This window comes from Nannospalax galili, unplaced genomic scaffold (genome assembly GCF_000622305.1).
Source record: "Nannospalax galili isolate Female #2095 unplaced genomic scaffold, S.galili_v1.0 scaffold481, whole genome shotgun sequence".
NCBI lineage: Eukaryota > Metazoa > Chordata > Mammalia > Rodentia > Spalacidae > Nannospalax > Nannospalax galili.
The window spans coordinates 939120-967066 of record NW_008345609.1 but is presented as its reverse complement, the minus strand read 5'-3'; the positions used below and the strand labels follow the sequence as shown (position 1 = coordinate 967066).

Here is a 27947-nt window from a genome sequence, read left to right as displayed (position 1 = left end):
TTTTGAAGCAGGGTCTCCCTGTAGCCCCAGCAGTCCTGGAACTCACTATGTCGACCAGGCTGGCCTTGAACTCACAGAGATCCTCCTGCCTCTGCCTCCCAAGTGCTGGGACTACAGGCATGCACCACCATGCCTGGCTATCACTTCTTTTTTTTAAAAAAAGATTTTTTTTTTTTTTTTAGTGTTCTGGGGAAATATCAGTTCATTAGTAGAGTTAATTAAAGGTTACTGACATCCTGAAGACTGGTTCCTCCCCCTTGTGGTCCACTACCTACACAGACTTCAGCCTCAGGCTGCCTCTGAGGGAGAAGTATTTCTCCTACTATTCGGCCTTTTCTCACAGGTTTCACCTCTAAGGCTGAGCCCCCATAAAGCCTTCTTTCACTCCCAGTGCTCTGTATTCCTGGCTCACTTGCATTGTTATTCAGACGTTTTCCAATCGAAAGACCTGAAATAACAAATATTCCCTAAGGACTTTGGCAAAACTAAGTCATTTTGTCTCCCAGGGGACAGCTTGCAAAGTCTAGCGATACTTGTTGTCAGAATTTGTGGGCTAGTATAGCTGCTTGTGTATCAACTGGTTTGAGGTCACATACACTACAAAGCATCCTACAGTGGGAAAGGAGCCCCTTTCTAAATATATACATGATTAAGATGTCAACAGCAAAACCAAACAAAAACGTTCACACTGTGGAGGATGATACGCTAAGCAACGTTAAAATATAGATTTAAATTGTAGTAGAAAACACATGCTAGCTGTGTGAAGGGGAAGATTCTGCATCAGTAGAATCTCCTCCGCTGTAGCTTCATTTTCTAAATTTCTAGGCACAGAATTTAGAGTCTTTCTGGATTCTGTATCTCACTTCAAACGTTTTGTTCTCTTTGTTATTAACCTGTGTGGGTTTCACTTTCCCTGTCTGCACAGTAAGATGATTGCACTGAATGGTTTTAAAATCTTTTCTGATTCTAGAAATGAACTTCTAAATACAGTATAAGTTTTGCATTTTGATACAAATGGTACAGTTTCAAACAAAAATCTATACTCTAAAATCATTTGCTGTAAAAAAAAAAATCAAAACATATTCTTAGGGTTTGGCAAGATTGCTCAGTGGTTAGGGGAACTGGCTGCTCTTGCAGAGGACCCGAGTTTGGTTCTCAGCACCCACATGGTGGCTAAGAACCATCCTTAACTCCAGTTCCAGGGGACCTGACATCCTCTTCTGACCTCCTAGGGCATTGCATAACACAATTGCACTTACATATATAAGGCAATACACTCATACACATAAATTAAAAATAATAAAATATAAAATCCATTCTTCTTCATCCTCAGTTGATTTCATTTAATAAACACACTATAAATGCAGTGACTAGAAACATGACTTTTTATGGTCACAAAACAAAATGTTCCAGTAGGTTCTCCTTTTAACTAAAAACATAAGACAGAACAAAAATATGTAAATTTTACCCTTACTTTTCATTCTGTTTTACATAATTTGCACAAGGGCCATATTTGTATTCGTAGACAAAACGTGGGATGTAGTCAGATGTAATAGCGATTACAAATGCATTAGTGATCACAGCCAGGATGCCAATTCCTTCGAGAATTCCAAGCCAGATACCTGGTAGGAGTAAGATTAGAGAGAACAAAGGTGGACAAGATAGAAAAGCACTCTGATTAATCCTATTTTGAAAAGAACTTTCTGTTTATTTTGGAGCCACATTTCTGTCATCATTTACTTTCTTTTATTGAACAATTTTATTATTCCTTTAAAAATGTGTCTCTGTGTATGTATATGCATCATGTGTATGCATATGCATATGTGTGCATGTGTATGTGCATATGTGTGTGTATGTGCATGTGTTCATAGATGTGGGTGAGTACCAACAGGGGGCAGAAAGAAAGCAGCAGATCCCCTGAAGCTGGAATTACAGGTGGTTGTGAGTAACCCTGAGCCACCCCAACTTGAGGACTCGTAACTGAGCTCTTGTTTGCTGGAAGATCCAAGGAACCATCTCTTCAGCTCCTTGGCCCCTCATTTACTTTCTTGCTACAGTATCTTGAACTCCATATATTAGAACTATTGCATATAAGCCTATCAAGATTTGAAAATCGAAATACCTTAAGGTCCAGGTTGGGACTATTATAATGAGATTTGGGATGAGTGCCTTTGATGCTTTAAAACCAATATATAGAACTTGTTGAGATGATGAAAATTACAATTATTTATGTTCTAGATGGTTGCATAACTCTGAAAAACCTATATTCAATATATGTCTCATTTTTAATACTTGCCATGTAGCTAATAAGAGAAAGGTATTGTCTAGAGAGAAATGGGAAACATTAATATACTTTCACTAGGGAGGGAACAGGGAGGTTTAGACTTGGAGAAAGAGAGATAAATAATGCTTAGGTGGTGTGAAAAACCAGACAGAAAAGCATTAGTTCAAAAGCCTACTGAAAAATACACATACAATATCTCAACATAAGTGTGTATGTATTGCTGAAGGCTACATAACAAGAAACACAATGCCAGACAAGAGAAACCTCCTTTTGAGTTGTTGGTCAGGTTAGTCCAAGAGACTCCCCAGATTACACAAACTACTGGCACACCCTTGATTGCCTCCCAGAATTTGAAGGTAAGACCCTATTGCTGAAGACAGGACATACTTTGGACATAGGACTTGGAGCAATGGTGCTGGAACTGACTTGAATGCCTTCTACCTGAAGATTATCTCTCATAGTTTTAGAGGGTACTATGCAAACTGCTAAGGGGAAAAAAACAAAACAAAACAAATACCAACCAATGGTCGAATCTCAGTTTTAGAGCCATTTTAATAACCACAACGATGATTTTTTTAAGTCAAAAAATATTCAGAGATTTGAAATTTTTATAACATGGAGTGTTATTCAGAAACTGTGATAATAAACTTGGAATGACTTATTAGGTCTTCTTATTAATAATTCAATATTTAAACTGAAGTGTATTTTTTAATTTAGTGGGCCTACGTATTATAATTTAAACTATATGTACATTGTATATCTGTATATACTACTACAACAAAAATATAAAATTTTATGGAATATATAAATGAGTGAAATAAACTGAAAATGTAAACTTGCAGTAATTAAAAAAAAAAACTTCCAAAGGAAAGGGAAAAATGTGGAATTTCTTTCAAATATGCTTGGACTTTCTCTTGAAAAACTAGTTTCTTCAAGAAGTACAGATGATAAGTAATCAGATTATTGAGGAAAATAAGATCTAAAAATGCACTTAAGTTTATTGAAAATTTAAGCATTTGATAAGAGAGGCCATTTAAATAATACTGAAAACTAAATAAATGGTTTAGGTAAAGTCATGCATTAGGATAAAAACAAACAAACAAAAGGAAAGTTGAATTTGAATTCATCAGTAACAAATTCCAGATAGAATAATAATTTAAATATAATCTTATAATGCCAACAAATTACAAATAAATGAAAAAGGTCCTCACAAATACATCTAAAATTAAAACAATGATTAACGAAAAACCAAAAACAAAGAAACCAAAAAACTGAGTGGAAACTCCTAAGCTCCATTGGGCTTTTCTTTTTCTTTTTACTTTTTTTTTGGGGGGGGGGCTTTCCTGAGACAGCTTTGAATGATAATACACAAGGAAGGTGTATCAATTTAATCACATATGAATTTTAAAACCTTATCACAATCAACTAAAATTTAAAAAGTAAAAAATACATTTATCAATAGTTAACACTCCAATATAGAGTTAAAGATTGGCAAAATAGGGGCTGGGCAGAAGGCTCAGTAGGTAAAATTTCTGCCATGCAAGCATGAAGACCCAATTTCAGATCCCCAGGACTCCAGCAAAAAGCAGGGATGACAGGCACATGTCTGTAATGCCAGCCTTGTGGGGAGGAGACATGACAGGATGTGAGCGTTGGGTAGACACAGGTAGAGCCCTGAAGGTCATGGAGAGATTATGACCCAAAACAATAAAAAAATGCAGAGAAGAAACAAAAATGATACATGACATCAATCTGGGCTTCCAAAAGACCCACACCCTCTCACATGCACACATGCCCACGTAGCACATACACTCAACACCATGTTCACACATTCCCAAAGGATTACCAAGATAGATATAAGGGCTAAAGTGCATAAAACAATTATTGTAGAAAGATGAAATGCAAATAGATTTAATCATATGATACTAAAAATATAAGTAAATGTAACTAGATTAACATGTTTTTTTTCTCTTCAGATTTTTTTTTGTGCGTAGAGTAGCTAAGGAAATAGGTAAACATACACATATGTACCCATGGTGGGAGGGTAAAGTGGCACAGAATTTCTGGGAAACATTGAAATTATTTATCAAAAATGTAAAGGCACATGTTTTACACAAAAGTTTTATACAAGGATTTTTTTCCTGAATAAATTAAAGTGCATGTTAAAATGATCCTCTCAATCTTTCTCTCATAGCAATGTCCTGAAGCAACCCACGCATCTGCTGCATGTATAAGTAAGAAGCTCAGCAGCAAAAGCTATAGTAATGTTTCTTCCCATGAAGAGTACATACGAGATCCTTTAATTACAATTTGTGAAACAGTATGTTTAATATGAACCTATTTCCAACTAAATTGATGCTTTTATTCTGTTAACTCAAATTGACTTTGCTATGGTTAGGAAGGAGCCCCACAAGGGAGCCTACAGGGTGCTAGTAAGAGCAAGATCAAGCCATGTTACTCTCATCTGTTTGTGCTGCTACTACAAAATACCCATGACTGGATAATTTTTAAAAAGCAGAATTTTATTTCTCATGATTCTGGAGGTAGGGAAGCCAAGATGAAGATTGCAGACAATAGTCTCAATGTCTAATGAGGGTGTCATATTCTGCTTCTAGTCCATGTCCTTCTTATGTCTTTTATAGTGTACTAACTGCTCCCAACCATGTGGGAGAGCACAAGAGAATGAGCTCATTCTTCAACCCTTTCACTAAGTGACTAATCCCTCCTCTGATTACTTTGCCCTCCTGAATTAAAAACCTCCTAAACTTCGTACGTCTTACTACTAAGACAGGTGCATGCCAATATTCAACATGTGAATTACCATTGTGTACTTAATGATAATAGCACAAACCACCTAATTTCTGAATCTTACCTATGTCAGTTGCTCGGGCTGGCAGAGGCCTCCTCCACTGGGTCACAAATTTGTATGCATCCAGTCTGATTTCTATGATATTGTTTAATAAAGCCAAGAGAGGAGCCAGAGGAAAAGCAGCGACAAAGATGGTGGTAAATCCAAATTGCAAAACTGGAAGACAGGAGCATCAGGGAGTTAAACATAAACATAACATACACTAACCACCTCTTTGTGTCAAATTAGGAACTTTAGATGAATTGCCTTCAATCATGTCAATACTCCTACAAGACAAATAATGTTTATCTCATTTTGCATTTGAAGAAGGTTGAGCTCCTACATGTTAGTTAAACTTTTTAGAGGGTAGAGGGATAGAAAAATTTTAACACTGCACTAAGGCCAGGCATGGTGGCACATGGCCTTTAGTTCTAGCCCTGAGGAGGTAGAGGCAGGCAGATCTCTGAGTTTGATGCCAGTCTGTTGATGAGTTCCAGGACAGCAGGGGATATGGGGAGACCCTGTCTCAAAAATGTAGCCAATAGAAAGCTGGCCTTAATCTTGGGTGTGACTAGATTTAAGTTTTTGGTGCTTTCCACCTCTACATAACATAGAAAGAAGGAAGAACAAAAAGGAAAGAGGAAGAAGAGGAAGGAAGAGGAGGGAGAGGAAGCATCAAAAAGACAGGCAAAGAAGAAGGAAACCATTTGATCTGGAAGGGTCTCAAAGGACCTGTAGTGTTCTGTCTTGTCTTCTTGGTGTACAGATGAGAAAACTGAAGGTCAGAAAATAGCAATATGTCAATAACCAACAATTTTAACCACGAGTGGGAAAACATGTTTTCTTCATATAAATAAGGGTCTTGAAGAAGCAAGACTCAGACTGGATTTAAGAAAAGACTTATTGCAAAAAAATAAACATTACTTTCTTTGAGGGAGATGTTTCATTTCTTTATAAATGAGTTGATACAACGTTAGTTTCTTTTATCAAAACATTTTCAGAAGTATGTAGTGTGGTGGCGTATGCTTATAATCCTAGTGCTTGGGAGGGGCTGAGGCAGGAGGATTGCTAGTTCAAGGTCAGTCTGAGTTATATAGCAAGTATAAGATCAGCCTTAGCTACACAGTCAAATCTTATCTGATGTTTTCCCCAAATCCAGGGAATTTATTATGAGAAAAACTTCATTTTGGCTAAATGTCGTGACTCTTTGAGTATAAAACAAGTGAAATTCCAAGGTCACTGCTTCACATCTTTGACTTTGCTTAAAGGTTAACATACACTTTTGAATTTCAGGATTGGAAGGAGAGAAGTTGTTCTTCTAAAGAAAAGCCCATGTGAAATAGAAAAATAGTATCAAGAAAGTCAACTGGTCTTGCAGAATAATCTTTCCTTACCCATCTCTAAGTACTCATCCATCAGCCCATGGATATTCATGGGCTGCAGATTCCAGTCATTTTCCCACTGTGGTATGGACACATCCTGTATTCCCCGCTTGATTTTATGTCGTGACCACCAGTTCTGGATCAGCCTGCATCAAAGAGCAGATCAAGAACTTGTGTGATCTCATTTAAGCATCTGGGGACTCATTTATATTTCATTAAGAAACAGCAAACACCAACTACTCTTGGATTGCATCAAACATTCCTAGGAAATGGAGCTCTTTAGTGGTTTCAACTTGTAAATATGTTAAAAAAAAGTCTCAACTTTAAAACATTTTTAAACCTTTAAATTACAAAATTAAAATCAAAGATTTAGTAAAAGAAAGAAAGTTCTACCATTCTAGGAATCTATTCAGGCTTCTGAACATCTAGATACTTATTAGGAATTCATTGTCCATAAACTGAAGTGGTCCTGATAGTGGTATTTCTTATCTAATTACCTCCTATAAAAATAAACTCCAAGTTCCCTATTGCCTTTAGGTCTGAGCCTTTCATTGCTTATATACTATATTTCCAGGACTGTTCTTTGTGAATATGAATACAATTTTATTCTGCACAAAATAACAGTTCTACACAAGGTTTTAAGAGACCTGGGTTCTGGCTCCTATCCTGCAATGTATTAGATGTAGGATTTTTATTAAATCACTTCATCTCTTTGAGCTTATAAACATGAGAAGTTTGAGCACCAGTGTCTACACTCTACTACTATAATAGAGAACAGGTGTCAGATGATCGATCTGCTTACATGAGTCAAATTCTGAGGCCTTGAAAAGAAACAGCAATGTTGTGTCTCTGGACTGGGAAGACCATATACTATATAAATGAGAAATATCTTCGTATGCATAATATGCTAGGCTTTTTGTAAATAATTACTTAAGAATTTGAGGAAACTTACTGTAAAATGAGGCGAAATTCTTAGAACTTGGTAAATAGTACCTAAAACTCAAACTCAAAGTTTAATTCAATGAAGCTTCAGTAGCAGTTGGAGCACATACAGATCTTGACTAAAGTATCAGGTGGTGTTCAGGGAATGCCCCACAGAGGTTGCTCTTGAACGCTCATGAATAAGTAAAAGGGGAGGAAGTTGGACTTGACCTAGTTCTGCTCATCTCTATTTGATTTGTATTGACTTTGCTTAAATTTTATTTGAATAGAGACTTGTAGGTTAAAATTTTGAAAACTATTTATTTGGTGATTAGTCCATTTCTGCTAAATTTTCCCCCTTTGTCCATAAGTTTGAAAAACATCAGCTGGATATCTCTGGCTATCACTTCCTCACTACTTGATATTCATGATCCAGGCTGACCATCTGAGCAAGGCCATGGTTAAAATGTGGTCTGACATGTATGATGTACACAGCAGGCCACAGATAATGATGACTACTGTGAACAAAATTTCCCATAAAGAAGTTGTACCTTCAAATCAAACTTTCTGCAAGGCTGATTAACTGACTAGAACATAGAGGAATGTTGTAAGTCTGGAGCCAATTTATCTCAAGCTGCCTTTAGCATTATTTACAGCCACTTATTGCCCTCCTCTATACCTGACCTAACAGTTTTGTGACCAATAGTTAAATCACAAGGAATGTCCTAGCTAAGCATTAGTTTTCCAACCAACTAAAAGGCTGAGAATACAGTTGGATAACATCTGAGGACTGTAACAGAGATTTCCCCACTTTGTTTCAACCCGTTTACCTAATGTTTACAATGATGTATTTGAAAAGATTTATGACTTTGTTCTATTACTGTAAAAACTTGATGGAGTTGCTTCCATGTTGGAGCATAGACTTTAGAATGAACAAAATCTGTGTTCCCAGGCTATAGTCACTCATATTTGGTTCCAGAATAAATTATCTCTTATCCTCTTTGAGATGAGAGCCGTGTTTTTGCATGATGTTATCCTGTTGGAGCCTATACAGTGCTCGTGGCAGACAGAATCCTGTGCCACACACTTGATGTCAGTTTCCTCAGTGGTGTTCATATGATGTTTTCTATACGCCACATTTTAAAGTGGTATGCCAAGGAGGGGAAGGGACAGAACAAGTGTGTAAGCTTCGTGGCTCTCTAGTCCATATACTGTTTACATTTAGAAGAGATTTCCTTTAATCTGTTCTAAATATGTTTGATATACAGCTTAAAATAGTTTATTATATATGATTAAAATGTAAAATCCATTAAATTCATTTGATCTTTAAGAATCCCCTACTTTTAAAAATGAAAACAATAACAGCAAGAAAATAAATTTCAGAGAATTAATAAAGTTCTAAACAAAATTAGTAAATCAGAGAAAGAATCAAAGTGAGGTCCGTGCAGTTGTCAATTCGCGCTCTAAACCTTTTAGTTTAACCAATACTTGGTGGCAGGCTGCTGAATAATGTAACTTCTAGTTTCCACCCCTATTTTTCTGACTTAAGAGCATCATTATTTGTAGGGAAATATAAAAACACAAAGTAAAATTTAATGAACAAATCTGACCTATTTATATCATCAACCAAATAATTTTTTTCCTTATAGAAAATCACTCAAATAATCATGTTTTATACTTTGAAATAGGTCATATATATACACTACCAGAATGTATTAAATACCTAGTATTTAATTCATTTTGATGGAAAGTATTAAAACGTGCAGTCATCATCTGCCAGCATTTCAGAGACAGAACGTGCCAAAAAGAGCAAACTTAGAATGCCAACATTTTGACATTATCACATCAATTTGGGTGTAACGATTTTGGGGGGTGTTAAGGTGAGAGAAGCATAAGGAAAAAATATTACCAAACATTGTCCCATCCAAAATCTTTTATTTTAAATTTGGAAGGAATGAGGGCCCTTTCTATTTAACAATAACATACCATCATCCTTCATCTGTTGATAGCTCAAAGATACCAGAAAACAATTTTTATTTCTAAGAACTTAAGTTGGTAATGTTTCAAAAACAGTACTCTACTACTTTATTTCCTTTAACTCCTTTAACTGTCTTGAGGTAGTCATAACTGTCTACCTCATCTTGAAGATGTGAAAAGTGAGGTTTAGAAATCTTTAACTTGCATGTAGTCACACATGAAGTAATGGTCAGAATGGCAGCTGTTCTGTCTGATCACCAACCTTAAACTGTAACTATATATAAAGCAAATAAAAAAAGAAAAGAACATGCTCACGGATATCCAAGTTCCATGAAGTTGTTCCATATTTGCTTTAAAAACATGATAACTCCCATCTGCAGGCAGAGGTCTATCAAACAACCACTAGGATGACACTAAAATAGAACAGTAAAAGCCACAGTTAGCCTGCTTTTCCCTCAGCTGCTTAAAACACCCTTAACTTTAAATTGTGCAATAAATTATATACCTAGGCCCTATCATATTATGTAAAAGGAAGAATAAAGAACACAAGGAAGAAAACCTGTATGACAGCGAAATTTTGATGAACTAACTTTCTGTGAGTACTTACTATCTCCTAATGTTAATCATAATCACATTTAACAAATGATAGGGAATGTTTTACATCCATGAATAATTAGGTAATAGAAAATAGTTCTGACACAATACATATATATATAATATTTTCTTCTTATAAACATTTGCATTTCAGAATAATTTTAGATTTACTGAAAAGTTTCAAAGACAGTTCAGCAAGTTTCAAAGACAGTTCAGCAATTTATTCTCATCCAGTTCAAAGCTAATAAACTAACATTAGTGCATTAGAACTGACTGAAGTGTGGTCTCTATTTGTTTTTCCTTCTTCTCTTGCAGTACTTCTAAACAACAGTATGACTCAGCATTCTCCATTGAATATCTTCCATGTCTCCCCATTTTCTTCTGCTCTGCAGTTTTTATAATTTTGAGAGTTTTAAAGAACACTGTATGAATACAATGCATAGTGTCACCTAATGTGGATTTATATTGTGTTTTCTTCTGTTAAGACAAGGGTTATATGTTTTGGAAGGCAAATCATGAAAGTGAAAGTGCCACTTCCGTCACATCCTGCCAGAGCTACGTCATATCAGAATGTCCCTGTGGATATTGGCCTAATTAACTGGTTTACATATTGATTTCTAGAATTTTTCACTGGAAAGTTGTTCATTTTTCTCTTCCCTTTACTTAGCTGTAAGACACTCAGTCCAGTTAATGCTCATGATAGCAGAAAGGTGCTAAAAATCTACATCCTGGAGAATGAATAATATCTTTAAAAAATGTATGTTCATGAAATAAATACATGACCCAAATAGCTTGTCAGTATTATCCCAAGTGTTTCTTCTCTGTGTGCTTTAAAAAATATTTTAAATAAGTTGGTATCACACACAGACACACACACACACACACCGATGGATGACAGATGAGAGATAGATGATAGATAGATAGATAGATAGATGATAGATAGATGGATGATAGGTAGATAGGTGATTTCAATGTGTATTGTAACTAGTATTTATTGCTTGAAACTCCGCTCTATAAAAATCATTCGGGTGGAAAGTGTGGGTCTGGTTCTCTAGAAATGGTTTCATGTCCTTATAAGAAGGATAGTTTCTATGGCTTTGATCTGCAGTTTCTATTTCTGTCAAATTGATACTAGTGGGACTTCAAAGGGAATAAATAATTAGGACATGAAAGAGTGAGTCTGCTTTTCCTGGTCTAGCTCAGTTGCTCAGTGTTCTCTCATCTGAGCCCGAGAGCAAGATTGCTTGTTGTCATGCTCATTGCGAAGCAGGACCCATGTTGTATCATCCAATGATCTTTTCTTTCTAGGATGAATTTAGGACTCCCTGACTTCTTCCTTACATTATACCATGGGTGTATTTAGCATAACGTATGAATTTGAAAGACTAGGCTGCAGGGGCAGATCATAGATCAATGAGATTGCGTCTCATTTTTGTAGACTTTGAGGCAAATTGACTTGCGTGGGGCCTACAGTGTAGGCTGGTGTTGAGGGAAGAAACCTGTGGTCTCCTTCCCCTAAGGCATTATGCTAAGGATATATTCTGTTTATCAACCCTGTCACTTGCCTTGAAGTACAGATTTATCACACGTATATTAATATGTGGGACAGGAGAAAGAAAACAGTCAGAGCTGTCTGATTGGATCATTCCCACAAAGGGTGGAACAAAGTGGGGAGGTTTAAGGCAGGTCAATAACAATTTTGTTGATGCTGAGCTTTGAAGAATTTTTAATTTATAAATCTATCAGAGATGAGCAAGGAATCCAATGGTTTGTGATAGTTTGTCCTATTCACATAGTGAAGGCCTTGAGCTAAAGCTCTTCAGTACTTTAAGCTTCATTTGGTAAAAACATCTCCTACCTAGAATGTTAAATGGACAAAGATGGATGTACAAAATCCAGGCATTAGGTAATGCCTGCACCATTCAAATCATATGCTCACAAGTGTGTGTGTGTGTGTGTGTGTGTGTGTGTGTGTATGTATGTGTATGTGTGTGTGTGTGTGTGTGTGTGTGTGTGTGTGGTGTTGGGGGTGAGTGTTAGTATACTATCTGTGAGGAAGCTAGGAGCAGATATCCATGTTCCTTCAGCTCACCTACTTTAGAATTTTGACTCTAAATCTAACCCACAAGTGAGTCAGAAATCAGATAACAATCTTAGCATAATACATTTTCCATGATGTATTTGGTCATATTATTCTATCCCAATGATGGATGGAAACATGTTCAGAGCACAGTCTCTGAAGTTATGCAGCACAGATTTGAGTCTTTTTTTTTAAACTTTTTACAAATCTTTATTGAAGATTTCATACATGCATATAAGGTGTTTTGATCAAATCCATGCTTACTCCCTCCCCTCCAACATTCCCCCATTGAAGAGGTAACCCTAAAATCTTTAAAGGACTAGATACAAGCTCCCAAATACTTTTGACATTTTTGGCCTTTGGAACAGAGTATTTCTTAATTTCATTGATTTTTATGATTGTAGGTAAATTATAAAACTTCTCTATTCTTATTCCCCTTATCTATAAAATAAATATATCAAAAGAATTGTTATGAGGATTAAATGAAATTGTATAGGAAGAGCACTTAGTAACAGTATCTGGAATATGTTACCATGTAAATACTTCTATTTTAAAATTATAATAATGAATTTACTTAAGATATTTTTGTGAAAAATCACACAGTTCTAGTATGAGAGTTACAAGTCCATTATATCCAGTTCATAAATGTTCTAAAACAGATTAAAGTGCTATCGTCTTCTTTGTAATCATTACTATCACTTGAGCCTTTTATTTTAGATGAGTGATCCAGTTTAACTCAAGGACCTGGAATTCTGTAATAATTCTTAATATTGGTTTACAAAGGAAGGAATTAAGATTCACAGGCCAAGATCTTACCTTTGGTGGGAACACTCAGGCATGTAGACTCTTCTAACCCAAAGACAAAATATTTATATTTTTCTTACTAGATTCTATTCTTCATAACAATGCAATCAAATAAGTGAAGGGATTCTCATTTGCACATTCACTGTGTCCATATGTCAATTAGTACTTCTTGTGTGAATGAATTTAGAGTGTCAGTCCTTATTTTTTTTACATATATTCTATATAATCTGGGAATTTCTAGGACATATCACAAATTGCATGCATTTTTTTAGAGCATTCACTCCTTCGTGGGAAAATATAACCACCATGTGTCTCATAAATAATGGAAAATGTCTAGAAGGATTATGAGACATTTTCCTGACACCAGTATCATAATTATTTTTCTGGAACTCTCAAGGATTAATCAACACTGTCAACAATTTCATAGTTAAGAGTAATAGTGTAGAACTGAACACTGCTAATGGTGGCAGCAGCCCCTTAAACATGCAAACCTATAGCTATAGCCACTGTTTCCCACCTTACTCTTCTTATTTAGTCTAGCTGAACTCTCCTAAGAGAAGAAAGTCTTAAGTCCCTAATGAGTAAGTGATTAGGCTCTTACCAGATATAGACATATTTCTTGGGCATAAACTAAACAACAGACAGACAGACTTCAGGCATTATGAAATATTTTAGTCCTCTTGCTCCTCCTCCTTGTCCTCCTCGTCCTCATCCTCCTCTTCATCCTCTTCCTCTTCTTTGTCATCTTCTCTTTCCTCCCCTTCCTCTTCTCTTTTCTCCTCCCTCCCTCCTTCCCTCTCTCCCTCCTTCCTCATCCTCGTTCTCGTCCTCGTCCTCCTCCTCGTCCCCCCCCAAGTCTCTTACTATGTAGCCCATATAGGGCTGGAATTCACTATGCATTCCAGGTTTGTCCCAACTCACCATCTTCCCCTCTCAGCACAGTGCTCACCATTACTGACGTGCATCATGACATGCAACCTTACTCTGTCTTAGCTGGAGGGCCAGAACACTGATAAGTATCAACAAAAATTTATGGCATTCTTCTCATAGTCTAGGGCAGTGCTTTCTGTTATGTAAGTTATCTCATATATAAATCACTGGCAACCTAAGTATTACTACTGCCTATTTAGCATGAAGAACAAGATAGTCATGAAAGCTAAATTCAGGGAAAAGAATAAATACCAGGGATAATTAACATTTGAGCGGGGCTTTTTAAAAATTGTAAAACATATGCATATTATGAGGAAGTTTTAGGCTTCATCCATCTATCATAGTTAATTTCTGGAATGGCATGGGGATCATAAATGAGGCCTTTCTAGAACTTTGTATAGAGAGACTGGTACTATTTCTTTCCTCACTTTGCCTTTGTAAATTTTTCTTAACCTATTTCTAAATTATGACCTCATAGTAGCAATACAATATATTAAATTGGATTTTGGTCATGTTTTAAAGAAAATATATGTTATATATATATAAATTTTATGTGTATGAGTGTATTGCCTGCATGTATGTAAGTGTGCCTGTGTCATGCAATGCCCGTGGAGGACAGAAGAGGATGTCAGATCCCCTGGAACTGAAGCTTTACATATGGTTGTTAGCTGCCATGTAGGTCCTGGGAATTGAACCTGGGTCCTCTGCAAGAAAAACCAGTGCTCTTAACCATGGAACCATCTCTCCAGCCCCTTAAATTGGGTTTTATACTAGAATTATTAAAATCACTTTGAACTAGAGAAGCAGTAGACTGATAACGAGAACAGAGTCCAGATGTAGACACAATAATAATATAAAGGCTTTGATAAATCTAGAATCTCCTTTTGTTATTAAATAGGTGACTTGTATTTGGCAGAAAATTCTTGATTACTGTATACACCAACATAAGCTCTTAATGGGTAAAATTATCACTATGAATATTAGAAAATAACATTAATAAAAGTGAGTTTATATTTCTAGATCTGAGAAGAAATACTGAAATTCAATAAGAGGACTTCATTTCAGCCAGTCATAGTGATGCATATCTGCAACTGCAGCTCTTGGGAGGTAGAGGCAAGAATGTCAGGCATTCAAGGACATCCTTAGCTACTCAACAAATTCAAAGCCAGTACTGGTTACATGAGACCCTTTCTCAAATCAAAACAAAAAACAAACAAAAAAAGTGACTTTTTTTCTTTGAAAAATGCTTGGTTTTTTAAAAAAATATTTATTATTTTTATTTCTGTGTATGAGTGTATTGTTTGCATGTGTGTAAGTGCACCTGTGTTGGGCAATGCCTGCAGAAGTTAGAAGAGTGGGGCCAGATTCTTCTGGAACTGGAGTTACAAACAGTTGTTAGCAGCCATGTGGGTGCTGGGAATTGAACCCAGGTCCTCTGCGAGAGCAGCTAGTGCTCTTAACTGCTGAGCCATCTGTCCAGCACTGCAAAAATGCTTGGTATTTTTGTAAAATGATATATCAAGGAAAAAACAAAAAAATGGGAAAAAATGAAGCAAATTTGAAAGAAGAGATTCAAGTTTTATTACTTTATGGATTACTCATCAGAGAGAGTCTTATAAAAATCAATAGGAATAGCACATAGGCAGAGAGAAATATAATATGTCCAGCAAACAAAATGTATTTCTTATTTCACTTTCAATGAAAGAAACTAAAATCAGGAGATATCTTTTTATCAGTTAGATCCCTCTCAGATGCCTTCATTGACCGAAGTCTGAGAAAACGAGGCCAGACACTCTAAACAGTGTTTTGACTCTCTGAAGGACAATTTCTCAGTTTCGGTGAAGGTACATAGGATGCAGTAAATTGCTCCTACTTTTGTCTTTGGGTCATAGAGATTATAAATCAATAAAAAAATATGAGCCTTTGTATGTATGCTATTATATTAATATTTATATTTATGCTTATATATTATTTGAAATAAGATTTCTGTTAGACTAAAGTTTCCCTTCTTGAAAGGAAAAACATATTTTTATTTGGAAACATGTGCAGTAGAAAACACTAATTTTCTGAATGAGGAACATTGCTGAAATGACATTCTTACGGTTTGTGAACAGAAACAAAAGATGTGTTTAAAAAAACAAATGATGATAGCAGAGACCAGAATACTGGTGTTTAAACTTTCAAAAACACCATCTTTTTGAATAACTATAGCTTCATCAATTGTGAAGACAAAGGAAATCTCCTCTATGAAAGTGTGACTTTATCAAGCTTGGACATCTTCCCTCCTGAGCCCATTATTTCCCGCAGTCACTGGCCCTATCCATACCTATCCACACACCCACTCTCAAGTGGTTACTTACCTCCTCCAGTCTCCATCGCTCAAAAAGTTTATTGTATTTTCCTGGGTGGCCTACGAATCTGAAAAAAAGGGTTTGAATGCATTAGCAATTAAGTAAAGTTCACTAGCTGACACATCACTCTGAGTGCATGTGTGGGCAGACACAATCCCTCACTGGTGCAATTTGTTGCATATAGCTGGCTTTTGTTATGCTTAAACAACATCACAATAACTAACTTAAAAAAGAGAAAGTGATGCATGAACCCACTACCAAGCTGTGGAGAAAATGCAGCTATACCAACCTGATGATGCTTAATTGTTCCATATAAAGCTTTAATACTGTGTGGGCAGGGTTAATGAATATCATCATAGTGTGCTGACTGGTTTTGTTCAAAAAATTCTGGCTTCTGAATGTTTCCATGGCACCATGTGGAGTGTTAACTATATAATAAACCAAGTTCATTAACTTAGTACTTTTTTTTTTTTTTCTTGAGACCAGGTCTCCTTGAAGTCCCAGCTGTTCTGGAACTTACTATGTAGACCAGGCTGGCCTCAAACTCACAAAGATCGGCCTGCCTCTGCCTCCCAAGTGCTGGGATTAAAGGCGTGCACTACCATGCCCGCTAACTTAATACTTTTTAGTTTCAAAATTTGGAGCAAAGAGAAAAAAACTTTAAAATCATTGTTAAACCAAGTTTTCACACTAAGGAATTCTAAGGGTTACATGAAAATTCTTTTCTTCCTAAACAAAATAATAATTAGCAATAATTGGATAGTCATAATTTAACTCAAGCATAGCATGCAACTTTTATTCTTGTGTGTGTGCCAAATTTAATTAGTAGTGACTGCCAGATGACATTTGAATAAGAATGCATGTAAAAGCTGATTAACACACTCTTTTAAGGCAGGGATCAAGAATTTTCCATGTCTGTTAACTAATTGGCAATGATAATGCTGACTATATTTGTTTGTTTTTTCCCTTGGTAAACATAACATGCATAAAGCTGATTTACCTTCCCAAAAAGAAAGCAATATAGAAGATAGAGCTGTTCAAATTGACAAATTGGAAAAGGAACATCTTCAGTGCAAAGCTGTTTTCCCATTCAGATTCTGTTCGAGGGTATTCTAAAAGAAGCACAGGTTTGTTGACATACATGAGGTAAACAGCAAAACATTCAATTATTTCGCCTTAAAAATTTTCAGCATTGCAGTAAAAAAAAAGAATACAAACCGGGCATGGTGATGCACGCCTTTAATCCCAGCACTTGGGAGGCAGAGGCAGGCAGATCTCTGTGAGTTCAAGGCCAGCCTGGTCTACATAGTGAGCTCCAGGACAGCTGGGGCTACAGGGAAACCCTGTCTCAGAGTTAATAATAAAAAATACAGAAATAGCTGAAAAAACTGTAGTAAGTATAAAAGAATAGTCACAAACAACTATGGAAATATTGAGGGGCAAAGAACCCTTTAGGATAATAAAGGCTCTAAAGAGCTCAGAATAATATATCTAATAATATATCTCCCCCACGAGTCACATACACAAGTATCTATAAAATGATAATTTCCTCTAACCTTGAATTTCAGCTTGGACAAAGTGACCCTCTTACTCTTGCCAATAGGAAACTAAGAAGTAAGATACAGAGATTTGATAAGCACTTGTGTGTATGGGCTTGTCCTATTACAAGGTGGCTGTCACAAAAGAATTACTACTATGCTACTACAAACAATCCCAGGATTGACATGTGAGAAGGGCACATACAGAGAGATGAGGGCTATGGAAGGCATCATCTGTCCCAATAATCCCATGAGATTTCAGGCATGCGAGGGAAGAGGCCATCTTAGATATCTCTAAAACAGCAGATAATTACATGGAACAGGAAACTGTATAGCAAATTAATCAGTTACAGAAACAAACAAACAAAAAATTGTTGGCGTAAGCTGCTAAGTTTTGCATAATTTATTATGCAGCAAAGCCAACAAGCATTTACTTCATTGATGATAATTTTTAATACTAACCTAGGTTCTCTACTAGAAGAAAATATTTTACAATATCCAATGCATTCCATACATAGAGCAAATTCTGCCTCATTTTGAACTGATACTTAGCATGGGGAAGAACACAAATTCTGAACTATGGTGTTTTCAAGAATAACATATCTATGTGCAAAATATTTCTTAGTTTTTCCCTAAGGAAGCTACACATGGATAAGCTAGTTGTAATGACAAGCTAGTTATGGGTGATAAACTAGCTCATGATGACAGTTATTTGACATCATCACCAGTCACAAATTAGGTCATTTAAAAATGGTAAGTACTATATTCTTTAAAACCTATAATGAATATAGTAAGAAGCTTCTGTGTTTTAAGATTCTAACTTTGTGAGACAGTTCTGATCTCTGATGAAGTCAAGGCTTTCACACACTGGCTTACTTTGTTACTTGGAACTTGGATTTATCTAATATATGCAATATATTACTAGAGATAAATGATTATTTGAAACAGCTAACAATCACCACGTTATGATTCTCAGCAACCACAAAACCAAAGTGAATTAAATAATACTTTGGCATAGAACACATATTTCTTTCCATTTTAAAAAGGGTGAATTGAAACTTTAATTTTTTTGTTGCTTCTGAAACTAAAAGAAATGTAGAAATCAAGAAAGAAAACTAAAAAGCACCTTTAATAAAATAACATATATTATCTTTTTGATGAGTACAATCTAATTTTTTGTTTGTTTGTTTTTGAGACAGAGTCTCCCTGTAGCCCAAACTAGCCTGGAACTCACTGTGTAGACCAGGCTGGCCTTGAACTCACAGAGATCTGCCTGCCTTTGCCTCCAAGTGCTGGAATTAAAGATGTGCACAACCATGCCTGGCCTTAATTTCTAATCTGAAGTACAAATTAACTGTGTCAAGTAACAAGTGTAATACATACAAAAATATAGATTATATTATATGAAGAATATTCATATTTTATTAACAAAGAATATTAAGCATTCAGTATTAATGAATAACTATGAATCCATAGGAACTACGTAATCACTGGACTATAGGTGAAAAAAATCAAGTTATAACTTTGACATTCCTTGTACTTAGTACAAATACCTATTTTGCTTTCTCCTGCTAATTAATACTCCATGATGACATTCTTCCTGTATTCGCCTCTATATTGGGGTGAAATATTTTAAAGGCAAATTAACATGATCAGAGATAGAAGAAAGCTTTGAGATAACCTAGTTCAAGTACTTTATTACCCAGCTGAACAAAATCCAGCTCAGAGAAAGAGCCCTAAAACAGATTACTGCCACTTACAAACACCAGCTGTGTCAGCCGGCTGGGAACATTTAACATTCACATTTCTCAAGTGCAGAAACTAGACTTGAAAAATAAGCAAAGCAGAGGAGAGGATTATTTTTCAAACATAAGAGATCTGCCTCCTCTAAATGAAGCAAAGTTATAGTCCAAGATTTCTGGCCTGCTGATGATAATACTCAGGAAAACACTGCAAAGCTTCTGAATTTTCAGCATAAATATCATTACTGATCTTTATTGAATCCCAAAAACTAAATATTCAAATAGATATTAATATACAAGAAGCAAAAGCATCAAAGTAGAGCAAAGTCCCTGCCCTGGAAGCCAGAAAAGAAGTAGGCGGCAAATAACTAGATCAGCAAAGACTGAAACCCAAGTCTGAGGACAGAAGTGGTGGCAGAAGTGTGGCAAACCCCCAAAAGAGAGCTGAAACCTGCTTCGAAAACTTCAGAAAACTCAAAGAACTAGAAGATGTTTTGTAGGAGAAGTAAATCAATGAAGACACTACTTGTGGGAATTACGGAAGGGAAAACTGTACACAAGTTTACATTCTCAATGAAAGTTAGAGCTGCTTCCCTGAGTTAACAGTCAACAACATGGGCAAAGCAGAGGTAAACAATGTGTTTCTGACAGGAAATTGGCCAATCCAAGATGCTGTCTAAAATTCCAGCATTTGAGATTATCTAATAAATGGATGAAATCTTCATCATATAGGGCTGAAAACCAATATATAATTCATTCACAGGGTGTCCTGCCTGTTTTAAATGCCTCCCTTTAAAAGTGAATGGGGCTGAGATGACAGTCAGTGAAGATGCTGGCTCCCAAGCCCAACAACTTGAGTTCAACACCTGGATGCAAATAGCTGAAGGAGAGAACTTACTGTAAAGTACTCCAAGGCATATGCATGCACATGTACATGCACACACAGCAGTAAATACATGTAATAGATTTTTAAAAGGTGAATGGAAGTAGTTATACATGTGGCATTTTAGCAAAAAAATTTCTTACAAGAAAGACATCAAAACGAAGCAGTGAATCCACAGCACTTGTGACAGCCTGAACAATACCTGTGCAAGTCTAAATCAGACAAAAACCCAGCTTGAATGAGGGACGAAGGTGATGCCTTGCCGGTTGACCAGAATCCAAGGGATGGACCCACACCAAAGGGCATTAGGGAAAAAATATTAGACCTGGTAAGCTTTAAAAAAATAATAAAGGACATGAAGTTGTGGGAGTAATAAGATGGATGCAGAAATTCTAAGGGGTTCTGAATATGATCAAAATACATTGTATGGAGATCTTGAAGAATCAATTTAAAAAGTGGTGAAAGGTGAAATCATGAAATTTGTAGGCAAATGGATGGAACTAGAAACAAGTGAAGTAACACAGACTCAGAAAAAACAAATGGCATATGTTCTCCCACATATGTGGATCCTAGCACAAAATCCTTAGAGGTGAGTATGTATCCATAATTAATGACAGAAACCAGAATAATGTAAAGGAACCAGGGAGGTAGAGGGAAAGAAAGAACCTGAGAGAGAAAAACAGTAGGAAACAGGTGTTACTGAGGGGGAAATGGATAAAAATGAGGTTATTTAAATGGGAGGGAGAGTTACACAAGGAACCTTGGGAATAAAGGGAAAGAAAGCTCAAGAGGGGTGGGACCATAGGAGATGGTTATTATCAAGGGAGAAATAGGGAAAATGGGGACAATTTAAATGGGGAAACCATGGTAGAAAGGTTAGACAATGAGTGAGAGAGAAAGAGAGAGAAGAGCTAAATAATGCCTAGCTAGTTTTTAAAAAAAGCCAGATGGAACCCTATTAATTCAACAACCTACTGACAAATTATACATACATTATCTCTACACGAGTCTATGTGTATAGCTAAAGGCTACATATCAAGAAACAGTGCCACATAGGAGAAATCTTCCTTTGAGTTGTTGGCCAAGGTGGTCCAAAGACTCCCAAAATTACTCAGGATATTGCCACAACCCACGATGGCCTCTCAGAACTTGAAGGTAAGACTCTATTGCTGAAGACAGAATGTACTTCAGACACAGGATTTGGAGAAATAGAGCTGCAAGTGACTTGTAACCACTTTCCCTGAAGGATAGGTATAGCTTTCAAGAGTGCTATGAAGGTGCCAAAAGAAGACATCAATAGATGATCCAACACCAGCTTCAAGACCAAACAACCACATCATAGGCCAGCACAGCATACGGCATTGGTGCAGTAGTGGCACTTTTATCTTGGGGGCAATCACCTAATTTAACTAAAAGCCCACTCAGTGGGAGGAAATTCAAGTGTGGTCATGTAAATATAACCTAATACACATGGCTGGAGTGGTCATAGATCTTAGAGAAAACCCAAGACTCTGTCATATCCCTACACCAATGTGATTTCTCACTATGTGCAAAATATATATCCTTATATTTACAGACAAATATTCCAATCACCACTCATCAAAGAAGCTCATTTTCACCAGTCAGAAACTATTACCAGGTACCACAACTGGTCACACACAGGCATTATCTATGAATCGCCCAGGCCTAAGGGGCACATATACAATGCAACCGCTACACCTAAGTCTTATGGAACCTAGAACAAGGATAAAGAAGAGGACACTAATGAATCCCTCAGTTCTCATGAAGTGGAGGGCCAGGAACACAAAAGGTTACAAATGGCCAAAGTATAGAGATTAAAAGTCTGTTGAATGCTGGTCCTTGGACAGGACTCCTCTATTAAACTTCACCTACCCAAGGCTCAGGCACCATCACAGAAGGGGGGGGAGGAAAGATTAAAAGAGCCAAGGAGGAGGTATACGACCATACGGAAACAGAGTCCTACAAGTTCATATGAATCTATGGCAATGGTGTGTTAACACACACAAGTCCCAGTATAGAACTGCAAGAATGAACAGCAGGCCCCAATCTTTCTGAAGAAATGTTGGCAACAGATTGCTGCTAGATGAGGAAGAGCTTTTTCCTAAAACAAGGGACTCTAGATAGGCTGACTAGATTCAGTGGATGGACTTGCACTGGTGAATGGCTGGGGACACTGACAATATAGTGGGCCTTAACAGGGATGACAGAGTATATGGGCTCCAGTGGGGGCATTATGGGAAGATGTCAGTGGGGTTGGGGATATAAAGATGATTAAGATTGAGATGTTCTGTATGAAACACACAAAAAATTTAAGAAAATTTTAAAAAAGTGGTGAAAGGAATAAATAGATAAAAATCATGTAGGGAGCAAATGAAATTAAGAGATAATATTAATTTTTTAAATTTAATATCCTCAAGTAGGAAACAAACATAGCAAAGGTTAATATCTATCATTTCTATTCTAGGCTTGTGAGTTGAACATGTTTCTAAATTATATAACACCCCCCCATATATATATATATATATATATAAATTCATAGTGATATTAAGTGACATTCTTTGAAAATACTATTCTCATTTCTAGGCAATGACTTTAAGGTGTCAAGAGACAAAGTTTTTGAGTACTACCTTGTAACTTCCTAGAGTAAACTGGGAAACGGGGTTTCAACCTACATGTTCTCATTCCAGAGCCTACATTTTATATGGTGGAAGGAGAGAGCCAGTTCCCACAAGTTCTCCTCTGACATCTAAGCATACATAAACCATAACAAATACATTCACACACACACACACACACACACACACACACACACGCACACTTGGGCATTTACTTATAAATACGGAGGGAATTATTTGCTAACTTCTAGAGGGAACTTTTAGACTACGTGTTTTACCTCTTTTTGTTATTTAATGTAGACCAACCTCGAATCCTATCTCCCTCTGGTTATTTATTCGTGAATAGTTACACAAACTGAAGACAAAAAATAGTAAATACACAAAGTGGCTAAAGATTGATAAGCATATATATTATTTTCTTCAAGTGAAATGAACAAAATGGGCTTACCTAAGTTAGTGAGGAAGTAAGCAATTTTTTCATAAGCCTGTAATAAAACACACATATAAATATTATTTTTTTAAGAAAAGTTGGTACTTACATTCTCCAAGGAAGCATCTAAAATATGTCTACAAAGTAGTTACATTTTAAAGAAAATGAAAATATTTATTAAAACAGCATATAGTGTTCTACACTACAAATGTATATGGCAATGCATGAATATGTATACATAGAGACACTCTTTTCAACTGAAAAAAAACATCTCTTTTTAGTTGCTATCTTTATTTGCATTTGAATATCTACTTCATAAATGAGATAAAGTTTAACAAAATTCTTTCAGCCAGTCAATGGGTAAGCTGAAATTTTGTTTTTCAAATCATAGTGTTTCCATCTTGATAAGAGGCAAAGTTGAATTTTAGTTCTATTCTGCTGATAAAAATTTTCCAAAACACAACAAAAAATTGTGTAAACTTGTATGTCTAACAAGGCGTTTAGGTAGCCATTTATAAAAGAATAAGTTAAATATGCAGACTTAATGTCACATGTACAATAGATTATTTTTCTTGAAACAAAGCTCATTTTCTACCAACTGCTCCCATCTCTTACATAACTGGGAAAATAAATTTATTATGGACATAAGGGTGATATAGGTTTGTTACTGTGTATGTGTGTGTGTAATACACACACATATATGGAAAGATGACTACATACTTACATAGATTAATATGCAATTGTTTATATTAATAATTACAATAGCTCTTCCAAGAGCTGGAGAGATGGCTTGGTGATTAAGAGCACTTCCTTTTCTTGCAGAGGACCCAACTTTGCTTCCCAGCATCCACTGGTGACTCACAACTACCTGTTCCTCCAGCTCCAGGGGCTCGAATACCCTCTTCTGGCCTCCTCTCACAAATGTGGCATGCATATACCAGCACCCAACCACATACTCATAAAATAAAAATTAAAGTAAATTTGAAAACCAAACCAAACTAAACCAAACCAAACCAAAAAAAAAACAACAGCTCTGCCCAAAGTACAAAATTAAAACAATGTGTCTGCAACTTAAAGAACTGTTCGCATTCTCTGACTCTTCTTTCCATAGCACTATTGTCATTTCATGTCATCTATGATTCAAATCTACCTCTTTCTGAGATCTAAACTATCTGGAGACAGAAAGATACATTAAATGCAACAGTGTTGTTTCTTTAGTTCAGGCCTTGTTTTTTTTTTTTTTTTTTTTGTTCCCACTCATGAGACAAGATTTTCAAAATTAAAACTGAATTACCTTGAATTCATGAGCATATGTTATTTTCACTGTACCCATGTCTCTTTCATACCCCATTTATCAAGGTTCTCCAAAAAATGTAGCAGGACAGACTTTATCATCTGGAAACTAGCATGTGACCAGCACTATTCCTTCAGTAACAGTCTGAGAGTCCTTATGAAGATTGAGACCTAATTTTTTTTAAACGACTAGCTGCCATTTAGAGTATTTCACTTTTGCCATGCTTTTCATATATATTAATTGCATTAAATATTGTAAGTCTAATGACCTCCAATTTTCAGAACTGGAAACTAAGGCTGAGAATGTTAGGTACTGGTCCTGTCAAAATAATGCTAAGCAGACAGTAAAGTTAGCATTTGATGTCAGTCTTCCACTGTCTATATCTTCTCTTAGTACTTGGCACATAGAACCTATCTGCAAGACTAGTCTCCAGAAGTGAGGGAGAGAGTCAAGTGGAAACCTGGGCTGAGAACTTTTGCAGCACAAATGGTAATGCAGTTATTCCGAGGCCCATATTCTTTTCATGACAGACAAAGCGGCAATAGCAGAGCAAATTAACACTGGACAAGTCAGAGTGATCTCAGAGGGAGCAGGTTCCCAGGGCCTGTTTGGCCATGGCAATCAGTTTTCAGTTAATTCTGAGCTTACACGGCATCAGTCTTCCAATAGTTCTTATTTGGGGAATTATGCAAAAATCAGTTGTGAGGAAAAGAGTAGTGAATGCAGGGAACACCTATCAGGGAGTTCTACGTGTGTTGTAATGTACTTTCTATCTTCCAGAGGGCATGCCAATCCAGATGGTCAAATGAACATCAGACTCTCAGAATCCAAGACATTGTTCCTTTCTAGTTATAACTCACAAAATTCTAGGACCAAGGACATGGACATGAACAAACAAACACATTTTTTAAAAAGTCAACCCTCCTATTAAACGAATCATTTGACATTCCCTTTCCTAGTTAAGAGGCCCATTTCTTCGACCTATTCTTTTCCATAATAAATAACCTATTTGACATAATTGGTGTGTAGGTATTAAGGAAACAAATATATTCTGAGACCATCAGTTTCAGAGATCAGGCCCATGAAAGAAATAACAGGAATATAGGCTCTAGAATCTAGATCTAGAGAGAAGTCCAAAGTGGGGAAGACTACAGAGAAGCATGGGTGGCTTATATTATACAAACGCACTAGTGATCTCCCCCACTATGATACACTTTGTATAATAAACATATTTTAAGATGAGAGAGGTACCAAACAGAGTTAATTCTTTGACTGGCTATGCACAAAATGTTTTATTGGCCTAATTCTAGATATTTCAAAGAACAGAAGTATATCTGGGAAGAAGAACAGAGCATGGGTGTGGGTGGGAAGACAGGGGCCCTGACACTGTTCCTTTTGTTTGTGCAGCTGGAAGAAATTTTTATTATGAACAGTTTCAGGGGCTAGAGAAGTGGTTCAGTGGTTAAGAGCACTGGCTGTTCTTGCAGAAGACCTGGATTTGAATCCCAGCATCCACATAGCAGCTAACAACCTAACTCCAGTTCCAGGGTACCCAAAACCCACTTCTGTCCTATGTAGGCATTGCACAACAAGGATGCACTTACATGCATGCAGGCATAACTCATACACATAAAATAAAAAAAGAAAGAAATATCCTTTAGTCACCATCCTCAACAGCTGTTATTTTGCTGTAATGTGACAAAATTAATCAAGGTTTCACTGTCAAGCAGCAAGAATTTCTCATTTTTGTTTTCATTAAAATATTTTTGGAAATATTTCCAGATGTGATAATAACCATGCTATTAATGTGCTATAAACGAAACTGCATTTTCTAGGTATAACAAAATCAGAAAATGGGTGGGATTGAGAAATACCTATTTGTTTCAAATTTGTTCCTGACAGATTTTAACTTATATACTTGATGAATGGATGTTAAATTCATAGATTGAACTTTTACTTATTCTTAATTATTTATGGTTTATATTTTGAAGATGCAGTTTATCATCTTGGCTATGTGTCAAAATTGCCAATTAAGGACTGATTGGATAAGAATCACCAGAGAATTTTTAAATTGAAATTTTGTGACTTTCATACAATATAGTTTGATACTATTTATATTCCCTTCCTTTCCACACCTTCCTTATTGCCTCTTGCCCAATTTAATGTACTCTATGACACACACACACACACACACACACACACACATGCATGAGCGTGCACACACATATGTGTGTATAGGCATTGCATGACAAGGATGTACTTGCATACATAAAGGCATAACTCATACACATAAAATTAAAAAAAGAAATATCCTTTAATCTCCATATATAATATGAATGTATATATCCTATAGAGTGTAATATCCTATATATATTCGAATATATATATTTATCCTATAGAGTCTAATATGTGAGCCCAAATGTCTGTGTGTGTCCATGCATTGGAGCTTAACCTATTGACTCCCACCCTTGAAAAAGACTGTCTCTACCCCTCCCATCAGCTATTGGTGGCTAAAAGTTCCTTAGGCTGGGTTGGGGTTTCTTATCTACTTTCTGGGATTGTGTTTGGTTTGAGAATATATCAGATCTGTACATTCTGTCATCATTGCATGTGAGTTCATATGAGTAATTGACCAGCTGTCTTGAAAAATCTATTTCCTCACCACCTCTGGCTCGTACAATCTTTCTGTCCCACAATGGTCCCAGAGCCTTGGGAGGCAGAAGTTTGAAATAGGTGTCCTATTTAGGGATAAGCACTCTGCAGTCTCTTGATCTACACATATTATCCAATTGTGGGTTTCTGTGCTAATTACAATCTGTTAAATAGATTTCTGTTGAGAGTTGAATGATGCATTCATCTATGGGTATAATAATAAGACATTAGGAGTTTAATGTTATAATTATTTAGTAGAAAACTAGTATTACACTCTTCCTTATCCCTTGTGACCTGTCTAGCTTCAGGTTCCTAAGTCTGATATCAATCTCAGGTATGGACTCCATACTATGAAGTGGACTTTTAGTCCAATTAGAGAGTGGATGGTTACTCCCACAATATTCATGTCACTGCCACTATTGCACTGATTGGCATATTTGTGAGGCCAGTTGTTGTAGTTCACAAGATTCACAGCTGGTTAAGGTTGATTATTATTTTTATATTCCAGTAGCATGCATAACATCTTCCAGCACTTGTAGTGACAATATCCCCCTGATGTAAGGCAATTCTTTTAAATCTCATCTTATAATATATATATATA

At 36.2% G+C, this 27947-nt stretch overlaps 1 protein-coding gene across 1 annotated transcript in view; it reads right to left on the bottom strand.

Moving 5' to 3' along the window:
- Ano3 (anoctamin 3) overlaps window positions 1–27947 on the bottom strand; it is a 279126-nt gene that overhangs the window by 13710 nt on the left and 237469 nt on the right. The window contains exons 18-24 of the mRNA XM_008841730.1: window positions 23419–23455; window positions 17172–17283; window positions 16181–16238; window positions 9728–9825; window positions 6527–6660; window positions 5157–5309; window positions 1475–1622 (exon numbers count right to left, since the gene is read on the bottom strand). Of these exons, the coding sequence (XP_008839952.1) occupies window positions 1475–1622; window positions 5157–5309; window positions 6527–6660; window positions 9728–9825; window positions 16181–16238; window positions 17172–17283; window positions 23419–23455 (740 nt within the window). The remainder of the gene's footprint in view (window positions 1–1474; window positions 1623–5156; window positions 5310–6526; window positions 6661–9727; window positions 9826–16180; window positions 16239–17171; window positions 17284–23418; window positions 23456–27947) is intronic.